The sequence below is a fragment of the Cryptomeria japonica genome, chromosome 7 (assembly GCF_030272615.1).
Source record: "Cryptomeria japonica chromosome 7, Sugi_1.0, whole genome shotgun sequence".
Taxonomy (NCBI): domain Eukaryota; kingdom Viridiplantae; phylum Streptophyta; class Pinopsida; order Cupressales; family Cupressaceae; genus Cryptomeria; species Cryptomeria japonica.
The window spans coordinates 412,071,388-412,086,364 of record NC_081411.1 but is presented as its reverse complement, the minus strand read 5'-3'; the positions used below and the strand labels follow the sequence as shown (position 1 = coordinate 412,086,364).

General features: G+C 36.0%; 1 protein-coding gene across 12 annotated transcripts in view; it reads right to left on the bottom strand.

The window, feature by feature from the left end:
• Positions 1–14,977, bottom strand: part of LOC131033384 (uncharacterized) — a 51,060-nt gene that overhangs the window by 14,004 nt on the left and 22,079 nt on the right. For 7 of the 12 annotated variants that reach the window (XM_057964609.2, XM_057964600.2, XM_057964598.2 and 4 more), the window contains exons 2-5: positions 1,798–1,947; positions 1,363–1,420; positions 844–972; positions 31–453 (exon numbers count right to left, since the gene is read on the bottom strand). In XM_057964609.2, the coding sequence (XP_057820592.1) occupies positions 31–453; positions 844–972; positions 1,363–1,420; positions 1,798–1,947 (760 nt within the window). Of the gene's footprint in view, positions 1–30; positions 454–843; positions 1,210–1,362; positions 1,421–1,726; positions 1,948–14,977 lie in introns of those variants that run through there. The other 5 variants (XM_057964605.2, XM_057964608.2, XM_057964604.2 and 2 more) reach the window with 5 other exon arrangements.

Here is a 14,977-nt window from a genome sequence, read left to right as displayed (position 1 = left end):
AAAGATATTATTTGAAAAGAATACCCATACCAACGCATCCTCATGAAGGGCTATAGGAGTGTCTGGACCAGGTGCAATTTGCTGATTACCCTGATGGTAAAGTTCTTTCCAATCATCAGTACCCAATGATGCAATATACAATAGAACGTTTTCTGCTTCAGATGTCTTAGTTGCATTAATGTTATCAATTGCTGCAGTTTCTGTCTTTGGATTTTCTCCAGTGAACTCTTCAATATAGGTATCCACTGTTGAAGGGATAGCATCTTCCTCAATCGGTTCTTTTCTTTGAGATTGAATTTCCAAAGAGAAAAATGTACTTTCACAAGGAAATTTTGATGCAGTGAAATCTTCCGTATAATTGAGTATTTTTAATATAGAGGAAACAGATTTGTTCCCTACATCCTCAGGTAAGGTTGTAGTCGTTGCTGAGCCAAACTCATTTGTTTTATCAACCTTCAACATTGAAGAGTTAGTTGAATAAGTATTAGATGACTGAACAACCCTATTAAATAATCAATATTAAATGACTGAACAACCCTATCAAAAAATCAATATTGGATGACTGAACAACCCTATCAAAGAGTCAATATTAGATGACTGAACGAACCAAGCTTTTCCAATGACAAGTGAAATCAAAATAGAATTATCATATATACAATATAGATTATATTATAATTAATTTCAAATTTTGGCTTCAAATATATATGTGATGGGCAGAAGTTACTGATTACAGTTTCCTGTATCTCTTTTTGTATACCCTTCTGCTCCAGATTATTTATGTTTAAAAGGTATTTAGATTAAATTGTTTAAATAGATTCAAACAGAAATAGTAGTGGCAAATACCTTCAAGATCGAAGTAAGAGCATCTGCCATAAAGGAATTTGTTTTATTTGCAGGTATTCCATGTTTCTTACACAGATTTTGAAGCTCTTTCCGGGAAAGGCTGTAATAATCAACCTCGGGCTTATCAACCTTCAACATTGAAGAGTTAGTTGAGTAAGTATTAGATGTCTAAACAACCCTACTGAAGAAACAATATTAGATGACTAAACAACCCACGCTTTTCCAATGACAAGTGAAATCAGAATGCAATTATCAAGTATAACATATAGCTTATCATATAATTAATTTCAAATTCTGGTTTCAAATAAATATGTGATGGGCAAAGTTAAAGATTACACTTTCCTGTATCTGCTCAGGTATACCCTTCTGCTCCACATGATTTAAGTTTAAAAACTATTTTAGTTAAATTGTTTAAATGGATTCAAACAGAAATAATAGTGGCAAATCCCTTCAAAATTGAAGTAAGAGCATCTGCCATAAAGGAATTTGTTTTATTTGCAGGTATTCCACGTTTCTTACACAGATTTTGAAGCTCTTTCCGAGGAAGGTTGTGATAATCAACCTTTGGCTTATCAACCTTCAACATTGACAAGTTAGTTGAATAAGTATTAGATGATTGAACAACCCAATTAGATGATTGAACAACCCAAGCTTTTCCAATGACAAGTGAAATCAAAATGCAATTATCAAATAGACCATATAGTTTATCATATAATTAATTTCTAATTTTGGTTTCAAATAAATATATGATGGGCAGAAGTTAAGGGTTACAATTTTCTGTATCTCCTGAGGTATACCCTTCTGCTCCACATGATTGATGTTTAAAAAGTATTTAGTTTAAATTGTATAAATAGATTCAAGCAGAAATAGTATTAGCAAATACCTTCAAGATCGAAGTAAGAGCATCTACCATAAAGGAATTTGTTTTATTTGCAGGTATTCCGTTTTTCTTACACAGATTTTGAAGCTCTTTCCGGGGAAGGCTGTGATAATCTACAACTGCCATCTGTGCTGTTGTCCGACTTAGACTTGCAGCATGCACAAACTACAGGATCTGGAATAATGCAACCTAAACAACACCAATATCCTTCCCGTAGACCTTCCCTGAGCAGGCATAGTGGTTAATTCCAAAACTCTGAACTATTGACAAAATAACATGTCCTTAACTAGTCTTGCAAAATAATAAAGGCCAAACTAACGATATAAAATACAATCTCTGAAAATCAAAAAACTTAAGCTTGTTTAATCGTCAAAAGCATAACACTGCAAATAAGCATTAACTAAAGTCACTGAAAGTACATTGTTTTAAACAAAAGATGTAACATAATAATGTGCGGGCATAACTTGAGATTCTTTACAGTGAAGCCAAACTCAAATACAACTTAAATATGTTTTAACTACTATTGAAGAAAACAAAGAGAGTGCTTTTGCCTAATCATCAAATATTCTTATTTATATTTACAGTATTGTACATGTTTGGCATATTAATTCAAGAAATGGACCAAGCTGTTAGATCTGAAAATGCAGATTATGAGGCTCCTTGTGAACGGGTAACTAAGGACACAATCCCCTCAATACTACTAGGGTTTTTTCTGCAGCAGTGATTCACTGAACAGTTTCAATTGTTAAAACCTGAAGGAGATAATTTTCGTATTTAAATACAGTGCATGGAGCATTAGGCTGGACAATTTGAGCAGCCATTAGAAAATAGAAGATGGAATTTTGCAGCATCCTCTTGTACTTTTAAGGGAAATAATTCTACCAAATGGAATCCTATATTTAGTTTTGGGTTCACAAGTCTGAGAAACTGGAGAAGAGCTAAAAATATGATATTATACCAGAGCATTTTAGTGTAAATCACTCCAAAATGTTCTTAACAACAGCTGTTGACAAAATTCTAGTAGCCCCTTGGACCATTTCCTAAGAAGGGTTAGATAAAACTGCAAACCCTAGATAAGTATTCTCAAAATCTAGAAGTAGAATTCCTATGCACATACGTCTGAAATTTTTTAGTTGGAAGTAAAGATAATAAGGCAAGGACATGGAATCTGAAGCGGCAACAAAACTATGTGACATTCTCCTAGACTCAGCTCACACCCACACCCAACATACTTTTCAGATCTTGACTATAACGCCAGTCGAGTAGATGCTAGTGGCAATGAATGGTTGTCTTTCATCATTCAGTCCACAATAAATAATTACATTGCATAAAAATAGCCATATACTATAATTTTAACTTTCCTGAAATATCTTCAATCCAGTACCAAAATACTTGACAATGATGTGGAAGATGTAGAGATTAAACTCCATGAAGAACTGAATCTTCTTGCCTTTCCTCCCAATAATGATTTATATTTTATATGTATTTTTCATGCTTCAAATTTGTTATAATGATTGTTATAATCAATGGTCAGTTAGCCAATAAGTTTGACTCTTTGAAATATTATACCACGTGTAGGAAAGGAAACCAACTCTGTAGATCTTGTTTTGGTGTCCAGGATAAAGCTAAGAGTATGATTTTTCATCCTTACAGTTCAGATTTTTGAGCTGCTGGTGTCACATTTCGAAATTGAAATCAAGCTGGAAGCTCTGAGGTTCCAAATAACTTATGGTATTTGTTTGACTTGGCATATAGAAAATTGGCCATATATGATTGCCCCTCTTCAACAAGGTAAAAATAAAAAAAAATTAGAAGAACAGAATCAAAAGCTTTTATCCGTCAGAGACTAGTACAAACATGATGTATTTGAAAGAAGAAGGTCAAAACAATTTTTTTTGATATGGAAGTCTAGAGGTTCTTAAGAAACCCTTATCATAGAAGGCCAGCAACAACTACCCATCGAAAAAGGATGCTAAAGCTAAGTCTCATGAACCAGAACATTCCAACCCCATGTTTTAGCATCAATGGCATAACAAATTTTACAAATCTAGTCAGGCTGATCAGATTAACAAAAAAAGAGAGAAGAAACCCTTTTCTGTTCTTTTTTATTCTCTTTTTTGTCTGAAGGTGTCCCATATGGAGCAGTAAATTCCAAGTTGGGACTTTCTCATGGGTTTTCCGATGACACGAACTTTCTAATTGGCTGACTGTCTAAGAAACTAAATTATATTTTATCCTCATGAAAACAAGAAGTTTGCAACATTGACAGCTTCTTCAACTCACAATTGACGGGCTGCCTTCTTGTGTCTCCAACAAGGATCTTTTAAATTTGCTACATATTAATCTTTTAAATTTGCTACATATTCAGGTTCGCGGGTTCGTTCTAATTTTTATTAGGGTGGGTTCGGGCTCACTTAGGGTTTGTACAAAAACATATAAAATAAAAAATAAAAAATATATGCATATACGCAGCAGCAAATAAGTTCATAATACACCACTATCAACTATGCTAATAGTAAAGTAACATAGCGATATACACCACCATATATCTTTCATTCACAAATGCACAAATGAGATATGTTTCACCTTTTTGGCCTTTTTAGTGGTCTATTTAGGGTTGGAGGATCAAGTTAACTAAAAAAGACAATAAACAAAAACTTTAAAAAGTCAAAAATGCGAGTCAAACGGTCAAATACTTCCCAGGTTCTACCACTGAAGCAAAATTCTCCGCAAATATGACCTGGGTCCTTCACAGTGAACCCACAGGCCAAACACAGGACCCTACGTATTTGCAGAGGACCGCATCCGAACCAGATTTTGTGCAGAACTGGACCAGAACCCTGAGAATTTCCAAAAGAATCTGGCAACTTAGATATTGATCAGCAGAAGCGTAAGTCTGAAGTAGAGTATTTCTAAAATTAGCAGAAGTGTAGATCTGCATGACCAAGTTAAGATAAAGTAATTGAAATATAAGCAGAAGTCTTTGTTCATTGTGAGCCTAATTTGCTGGGATTTTCTTTCTGGTTTTGTTTTCATTTTTTAAATTCATTGCGATTGACTGTCATAGTCTGTGTCACTAAATTTTGGACTAAGACTGCGATTGACAGTCATAGTCTATGCATTCTCTTTGAGATGGAAGAGACCCTAGATATTTTGGAAGCATAGAGTTATCGAAAACCATCAAAGATTTACAGGTAAAATGGAAGCCATTGAAGCTGCCCAAAAAAGAAAGAGTTCTAAATGTGATTAATTCATAAAAAAAAGAGGAGTTAGAAGAATACAACAAAAGGGAAATCAAGGCTATTGCTAATATGGGAAGCAGAGCTTGGATGGAATTACCCAGTTATGCTAGTAATTTGAATTTGGAAAAGTCGATTGACTAGATATTAGACATGGAGAAGTACTTCAATTTGGAGCAAACTGAAGGCTACGAAAGCTTTGCTCCAATACGGACATGCATCATGTTGGTGGGCCCAAGTAAAACAAGAAAGACTTTGATGAGGAAAAGAAAGATTAACAGTATGGGTTACAATGTTAAGTAAAATGAAACATAAATTTTTGGCTTCTGATTATTCTATTATAGTATTTAAGAAGTTATAAAATCTCCACTGCACAGATTCACAATCAGAGCTGGCCATTCTAAAATACTGAAGAAATGTTTCAAGGTACATTAATGGGTTTAGACTAACAATTACAGATGAAATTGTTGATAAAAAGTTGCCTTAACCTTACTTTTCCAATCTTTGTATTTAATTGTTTAATTGTATTTCATTGTCACATTTAGTTTTAATTTGGCAATTTCTACTTTTCACTTAATTATCATGAAAGGCGCAAGATGCAACTATCACAACTTGTAAGGTGGATAAGTGTTGTTGAATTAGAAAGAGCATGACAAAGAGTGTAATGTCCCTTTTTATAAATTACCCTAGTTTACCCTAGATTATAATTCTTAGTTATTAAAGGAGGGCTACGAGAGGGAGTACCTTTAACCCTTAATAGGAAAACCCTACAACAAGTTAGCAAATAATCTACCAATTATAAAATATAAATGATTAATAACAAACATGCTAAGTAAAGAATGAACTGATCATGATAAAACGAAGCAAGGCTTACCATGTAAAACAAGAAGACTAACTATGATTCATAAATCAAAGAAAGTTAACTATGATTAATAAGGTAAATGAAAACTAGATAAATATAAATGTAAAGAAACATGGATCATAGGTAGAAGTTTCCCAAACAATGTGAGTTAGGAGGGATGACTCAATAGGGTGTCCACAACAACCGTTCTCCCTTAACCATACTTGATAGGGTGTCCTAATCGCTGTTCTCCCTCAATCAAGTCATAGTTGGTAGGGTGTCCTTAACGCCGTTCTCCCTCAATCAAGTCACCTTCTCCTACTCATATGAATCATCATCATCATCATAGAGAGGATGGGTATTGCCTCAATAGGGTGTCCTAAGTCTTACCCTCCTAAGCCCAAAGGCAGAGCACCTTTGCCCCCCTTTGGCCTCATGTGGACTCTACCATACATATGAGGTGGCATACCTAGAGGTGACCCTTAACACCGTTCCCCCTACTGCAATCATTCTTCTTCTACCATGTCTGATAATAAACAAACCAGAATATATATATATATATGTGTGTGTGTGTGTGTGTGTGCATGCAAAGCATCATATTTCATCACTTTTTCCAGAATATATAACCATGAACGACTCTAAAGTATGCTGTGTAAATGTACATAACAGTGGACTGTTATCAGACATTAGTATGCAAAGAATGTTGTAGAAATATGGTTCACGGGATCAGTACCAGAATGTCTTAATGTCTTAAACATGGATATGACAGAGAGTTCCTCACTTGCCATGAGTTCAATCTGCTTTCTTTGATGTTCGTCTTCCTTCTCTTAACATGATTGGGTATATTCAGAACATATGAAGAAATCCATTCAAATTGTGGTAATCAGACGAACTGCTGAATGTTTAATATCTTATAAAATATCCAAGCTGAATCCTCCCATTCTTCTTTGTTCAAGTCTTTGTGTGCAGGTTGATTTTCCCTAGATGCTTTTGATTCCTTTCCTTTATATCTCTCAATGTGAGGGAGAGTTCACACCTCTTCATCATGTATGCCCTTTGGCAAGAGACACACCCTTTCACCATTAGCACCCTCTAAAAGAGTGCAACTCTTCATTATTTCTGCCCTTTGAAAGGGACAGAACCTTTCACAATCAGATCCGTACTTCCCATTCCCAAATTCTACCCCCTTCAAATGAGTTCTCTTCTCCCTTTTATACCTCATATTTGACTATTCATTAACTTATTCAAATTTTAATCATATTTAATTATATAATTTAAAGTTTTATTTTTATTCTTTTGTAATTTTAATTTTATTATTTAATTTTAAAACATATATCAAAGTGAGGACATTAGAAAGAGGATTTAAAATGTTAACTTGGATAAGATAGGAATACCTTTAGTTTGCATGTGCACATTTCCAAAAAGCTAATATAAGATCACAAGTTGATTTCTTTAGTTGAAAGAGAATGTTTCTACTTTTCTCTTCTTAATTTAGGCATTGAGATTTGCATGGTTATGTAATGTGCCCAACTAAATTCACGCAATATTTGTCACTTTATGAAATTGTGTATTTTCTAAATTTTGAAAACCAAGCCAAGCTGGAACAGAAAATAAACATTGAAAAGAATTGACTGAAAACACATCAACACATCCTCAGTTGCTTATTCAACACTTCATATGATTAATCTCGTCAATTACAATTTCTGGAATAAACCCTAGATTACTCCAAACACTCAGATCTAAATTAAAATAATCATGTTAGCATCATTCAACATCAGATAGTAACTTTGGGAGCCCATAGAGATTTGATTTTATTTACCCACTGAGCTGGAAATGATTACAATGCATGAAACAATATTTGTTTCTGATTTTAGTATTAAAACATCAATCACAAAATGCAGATCTAGACATCCTTAAAGAGTCTTGTTTGTCTTCAAATACTGGTATGAAATACTGTAGGCTGCGGTAGGGATTTTGGAATTGTGGTGGCTGGTAAAATGGTGTAAAAGTTCCTGTGCAGGAGCAAACAATACTAGTACAGCTCCCCACCAAGTCTCATCCTACCCTCCATGTTGATAAACTAATATAGAATGATGACAAATGGCTGCTACGACGTCTAAAGGTTGTATGGGTGATGCTATTTAACCCACAAGTGCAGGTATTACACTGATATGCAATAAATGCTAAGCAATGAATGACTAATGTGCATGCAAACCCTTGAAAAATCAATAATATATGATGATAGCAATGTCCTAGATATAGCTAGCGCTCAGATACAGCATGAAATTTTGATAATCAGCCACCAAAAAATGCAGACATTACTTGTAATCCAGCAAGTAGGATTTAAAAGTGAAAAAGATGTTGGCAATAAATTTCCTCCTCAAAAAGGTGCCTCAAATCTAGCTGAAAAAGACGATGAACAGCAGCAATAAATTCTAAAAATCCAACAATGAAACCCTCCAAGTGCCAATCACCAAATGTGCTTGCAAACTAATCGTTTCTCGGTGGGAACTTGCTTGAAAACTAAAAAAACAGCAAAAAGAAAACTGTAGCTCCACTATAGCAAACTGAAAAAATGTCTTCAAATCCACAACAACAAATCAACACAATTGTGATCCCCAGATGGAATCACCCAAAATGAGAAACAAGGGTTTCCATTCTTGATCCCAAATGTGTAATCCAAGAGGGTTTCTGTCCTCTCAAACTCGAAACAAACCAAAGGTTTTTGCCCTTGTATGCCCTAGATTGAACAAACTGCTCAAATATTAAATTTGGATGCAACAAGGTTAACTTGAATGATCTTAAATGAAGATAGGCACCCCCTTGATACCTTTTCAAATTGGGCCCTTGGGTCCCAAAATTTCCCTCCAAGTATTTAAAAACACTTCATCTTTTTTTGTTTTAAAATATATTTATTTTGATATTGATGTTTAAAAACACCTTTTTTATTTTAATTATAATAAAATTATTAAGTCCCCCTCAAAAAAAGAGATTATTGAGCCCAACTTAAATAATGTTATTAATTATCCTTATTTTAAAAAATGGAACATGATAGGGGCTGCTTTTAGCCCGTGATTGTCTCTAACAATTTTGAAAACCATTGGCAGTTCCTAGTTTTGGGTCTTGCATGGAGATATTGGTGCCCATGATTTTCTCTCATGATTTTAGAAACCATTTATGGATTCTAGTTTTGATTACTGCCCTATATATAGTGGCTCATAGTGTGAAGACAAAGTTTTTATGATCGTATGTGTTTACAAAAGGTTATATTACCAAAATCTCTCCAACCTTCTATTGTCTTTCTCCTATGAAGGCTTGAGTGTGCTGGCACATTGTGACTGGACTTGGTACTTTAAATAAGTTAGTTCAAGCTTCCGAGGCTGGGTTTTGTGATGCCCTTAGCTAGACACTAATGAACGTTCCTCTATTGTGCCAAACTCAACCTTTATAATTTAAATAGGTTCCCCTTACCAAGAAGGGATAGTTTATAAGACCATTTAAGTGGTGCTACACATTTCTGCTACATAGATAAAAAAAAATGGATACCCTCAAAATTAGGATACAAGAGGAGGATGAGTGGAAAACAGCTTTGAGAACTAAGGATGGATTATATGACTGAAATGCTAATACCATATATGGGGAAATTTGTTGTGGTTTATCTTGACAATGTACTGGTGTTTAGCCAAACTTAGGAAGAATGTTTGTGACATTTGAGAGGTTATTAAAAATTTGAAGCAAAGCTGCTAATAAATCTGAATTGCTCTTTTTTAGAAAGGAAGTGATATATTTAAGTTTGTGACATCTAGAGAAGGATAAAAGACGGAACCTGCAATGCTAACTACAATTCATGAGTCACCTACACCAAAAAGTGATATAAAGGTAAAAATCTTGAATAGATTGGATAGTTTTAATAGAAAATTCATTACATTTCAATGGAATTTTTCCACTATTGACTTCTTGTATAAAGGACATATTTACATGGACAACAAAAGTAGAGAGACGCTTTAATGTTTCAAGGGGATTGTGATAAAAGTGGTAGAGCAACTGAAGTTGTGCTGAGTTAAGAGAGCTGTGTGGGGGAAAAAGTGACACTAAGCAAACATGCCCTAATCTCACTTTCAATCACACATTTGTGGAATACGAAAGAGCCTAGAGGTATCACACAATTGGCTACTTCTTTTTGTGAAAGAGAGAGCCACGGGCTACCTATTAGGATTTCTATTCCTTTGTTGCAATTGAAAGATAGAATGATGCAAGTTCAATCCCTAACCCCAAAGTGCAAATATGAACGAATAACGAGATTGCAGAATTGAACTTAAATGATGGAAAGCTGTAAACACAAGGACAAGACAAGAATGTAAATGCGTACCCGGTGTTAAAATATGAATGAAAATGTTCGGGACGGGGGCGCGGGCGCCACTGTCCTGATTCTGCCCCTGAAACTGCTCCGGAAATTGCTGTTTTGCAACCTGGAAAGCTGTCAAAAATGCTGAAAACTGCTGTCTGTCAGGAGGACCAGGGCGCCCAGCGCCCCTCTCCTGGCAGGACCAGGGCGCCCCACGCCCCTGTCCTGGTCTTTTGCTCTGAAATTTGGTGGGAAGGTCGGTCTCAGTCTGCTTCTCCCGAATCTGCAACCTGCGGCATCGTCCGAGTCCCGAAACCTACACTTATATTTAAAAAGGTGTTTGGGCGGCTATATAGGGTTTTGCCTTAGTCAAACCCCCGCTTCGGTGATTTCCACCTCCACGAATAGCCAAGTTGTATTGTAAAAGTAATGTGTGTGCAAGATCCTAAAATGCAAGTAAGCAAACTAGAGCAACCTAGAAAGTAAACCCTAATTGCTTGTAAATGATAATGTAAATGCTCTAAATCAAGATGTAAAGTGATCTAAAGCATGAATAAGTGATGTATTGAAGCTTATGCAAAGACATGAAAACAACATGAAATCATACCCAACCCCCAAGGGAGGGGTACAAGCCAATCTTCAGTCGGTAATCTCCTATTGTTCTTCAATGCCTTCAAAGCCCTAAATGGATGAATGAAATTGATAAATGCTTGATAGAAGGATGTTGAATGTTGTTGAAGTCTTCAAAGATCTGCTCTTTCGCTGCATAGAAGGTCCCTGAAAACAAAATTCCCAATCCTTTCAAATGAAGAAAGAGAGCTCTTATGTAGGAAACCCTAGGTCGTAATTTCGTCTTTTGGCCGACCTAGAGATTGAATCTCCCGCGAATTTCTTAGGGTTAAGCTTTATTTTATGATTGGGTCGCGCTCCTAAAATTTCGAGAAAAATGTCCGGGACCATGTGCACTCCAGGCGCCATGGTCCCGACAACTTTTCGCCAAATTTTCAAGGCCGTCAGATATGATGATTTTAGAAAGAATCCCGAAGTTACAAGTGATTTCGAGATGTTTTGACCCCCGAAATCAAGCCCCCAAGTTCAAAATAGGACCTAATTAGGGTTTTTGATTGAATGATGTATTGGAGGAATAAAATGAAAAGGGCACACTTTAATGAAAGGGCCCAACTTTATGATGTGGAAGATGATGAAATAGAACCCTAGACCTAATTAATTTCATTAATTAAGTGCTAAATGGGAAATGTAATGCAAAATGCAAAATGCGCCAAGGCGGGTGCTAAACTAGGTGTGAAATTGTACCACCCTAGCAAGTGTGTACAATTTACGACGCTACAAGAGCAAACCCTAAGCTTTCTTTGTTGAGAAATTAAATGAGCCAAAACAAAAGTATTATGTTTATGACCAAGAGTTCTATAATATTATCCAAGAATTGAGGAAACAGTGGCAGTACTTATTGCCTAAAGAGATTGTTCTTATACAATTGATCAAGCATTGAAGTATGTGAACAACCTAGAGAAGCTGAATGGAAGGCCAATGATGTGGGTTAAATACCTAAAAAGTTACTATTTTGTTTTTAAGTACATGTTTGGAAGTTCAAATAGATAAGCTAATGCACTAAGTTGAACAATATATTGTTGAACATTATGAAAATTTTGAACCAATTCATCTTGAATTCATTGATATCTAGAGGGCATGTCAAGATGCTACAATACTTAAGGATTTCTTTATTCACAAAGGAACTTTGTTTAAAATTCAGCAATTATGCATACCCCAAGGCTCTATGAGGGAGAACTCAATAAGGTAAATGCATCTCGGAGGGGTTTTCTAAGGGAGAAAATCATTTTACAGTTAGAAGAGAAATATTATTGGCCATCTACAATAGAATCTAGAGAAGTTTGTTGCCAGGTGTAGAATATGTCAACTCGCAAATGTTGATGTTGTAGCTAGGTCGGATCCCTTCTAGGGCCAACCTAGCATCTTTTGATGGCTAATTGGCTTGTCGGCCTTAGCCATATCTATTTGGCAAAATTCAAACGTGTAATCTTCTTTAGGACTGGCCCTAATTGGGCAATGTAACTTGTGGATAGGTCAAGTCCTATATTGAATGTAACTTGCATTGAAACGTGTCGGAGCTGACCTATATTAAGGTCACTTGTAACATGGGGGGCTATTTCAGTTTTGGCGCCAACCTTAAAGCATTGAATTGTAACTAAATATGTTCTTCATGCAAGTCGACTTGGGAGAATTAAAAGGCTAAGTCTCCTATATATATAAGGCATCAATCATTGTATAAACATATCATACACACAGCGAATTCATTCAGTTAACACATACAGCGAATACATCTATGATCAGCGAATATCCTCCTCCATCAGCAGGGTTTAGCGAATCATTCTTTAGTGGACAGTGAATCATCTTTGAAGGCTGCAAATTATCCTTGAAGGCATCACCCTAGGTGCAGCGAACTTCATCTCAGAGACAGCAACCCTTCTTGTGACAGCGAACATCATATCCTTGAAGATAAATTCATTATTGCATGTTGGCCCTAGGCTGAAGACATTATACTACTGTGCATAGTTTGCTGATTGCTTCAAGTGTTGAAGCACATTGTAAAGATACTTCTGATTATTGCATAATAAGATCTGAGATTATAGCTGGGTATTTTACCTCCAAGAGGGAGGTTTTCCCAAGGTATTTTTGGTGTTCCTTGTGTTTATTATTTTGATTATCTGTTATTGATATCTATATTTATCAGTCTGATCCTAAAACTAACATGCTATCAAAGCTAAGGTTGATTCAGTTGTGATCAGACTTTGTGATAGCAGCACTCCCACTTCTTCACGCCATTTCCAGCATTGAAGATGGTGACCGGTTTAAAGGTTGAAGATAGACTTGACGGAGCCTTGAAATTCATCTTGTGGAAGGTTAGAGTCCTTATTGCAGTTACTTCAGTTTGTGGAAGGAAAAGATCAGCCTGAACCTGAAGATCAAGAAGAGAAACTCCAATTCAAGAAGAATGCAATCAAAGCCAAGAATGATAGGCATAAGGTGATCCTTCATGGAGTCAATCAAGATAAACAACACAAGTAGAGCACTTGCATTGAGGCAGAAACTTCATCAAGTCAAGATGGCAAAAGGAGAAACTGTTAGTGCTTACTTCATGAGGATCTCTGAGTTGAGAGATCAGCTCTCTTCTATTGGTCATGTTATTGACAGCAAGGACTTGACCATGTTAGCTCTTAATGGTCTTCCTGCATCCTGGGAGTCTTACATTCAAGGAATTAGTGCAAGATCGAAACTTCCCAAATTTGATCGTCTTCGTGCGGATTGCATTCAAGAAGAGTCAAGATTGATAGCAAGAGGAATTGAGTGTGATCATTATGATGTGGAAAATCAAGTCCTTGCTACTCACACTTCTATTGAAAGAGGCAAAAGAAGAAAGAGGGATAGAGATAGAGGTCCAGATCTTGCTCCGAAAAAGGACTTGTCTCACATTCAATGTTTTAGGTGTGATAAGTATGGTCACTATGCTCGAGAGTGCAAATTCAGATCTACTCCTCTAGCTTCTTCTGCGGAAGTTGACATAGGGACACCTCAGGAGGAGCCAAGGTCAAATGTCAATTCGGAAGACTTCTTATTCTAAAAGGAGGAAATGTCAGCTCAGTTTCAGAAGGAGCCTAACATTTCAGCTTCAAAGGGAGCCTATCATTTCAGCTTCAAAGGGAGCCTGACATTCCAACTTCAAAGGAAGCCACATCGTCTTGAAGATTTTGTTAATGCATTCTTCTCTACGAGAGAAGTTTGAGGTCCAAGCCCTTGTTAATGCAATCTTCTCTGTGAAAGAAGTTTGAAGTGAAAACCCTTGTTCCACCCTCTACGAGTAGGCATGGTGGTAATGTACTCTTCTCTGGGAAAAGTTTGAGGTGAAAGCCCTCTTCCACCCTCTACTAGTAGGCATGGTGGATCCACCCTTTGCGAATAGGTACGGTGGATGTCATTGAAGAAATTCCATGACTTAGCACTTGTGTTTGTTCACCAGCTGGGAGTAGCTATGGTGAACGTCATGATGTTTATTTGGTTTTCATCCATGGGAGTAGCCATGGTTGACCCACCCTCTCGGAGTAGCCATGGTGGTTGTGTTCATTTGTAATTCCATCCATGGGAGTAGCCATGATGGACCCACCCTCTGGGAGTAGCCATGGTGGTTGTGTTCATTTGCATTTTTCATGGGAGTGGCCATGATGGTTGTCACCTAAGTCATCGTGTTCGCCGAATTTTCGGCTTCAGGTTCGAAATTCAGCGAACTTTTTAAAAACGTATGAAATTCATATAAATTCGTTGGATAATAGGTAGAGGTTTTGGCCATCAGCAGATGACTAGTTCTTTGTTTCCGTTGAGAGGTATGGGGGTCGTGGAAGAGCTACAGGTCGACTGTGTGCCTGGCCGCTGGTAGGGTTTGAAGCCGCGTCGAAGACAAAGGATATAAACTTAAAATCTTGCCCGATATAATGTTGTTGTCCAATATAATGTTAACTAAAATGCACGATATAATACTAACTAAAATGCCCAATTTGATTGACCTCCTATAATGAAAGCATTTTAGTATAATATTGTTCCCTGATATAATTTTGACTAATATTAAACATCTAATATACATTATTAATTAATATTAGTTGTCTAATATACATTATCAATTAATAATAATAATAATGTTAACTAATATATTAACATTTATTATAAAAGTTGTCAGATTTAACATTAATATATAAAAAAATATATATTTTAAATTATTTAAATCAAATTTTTAATTATTT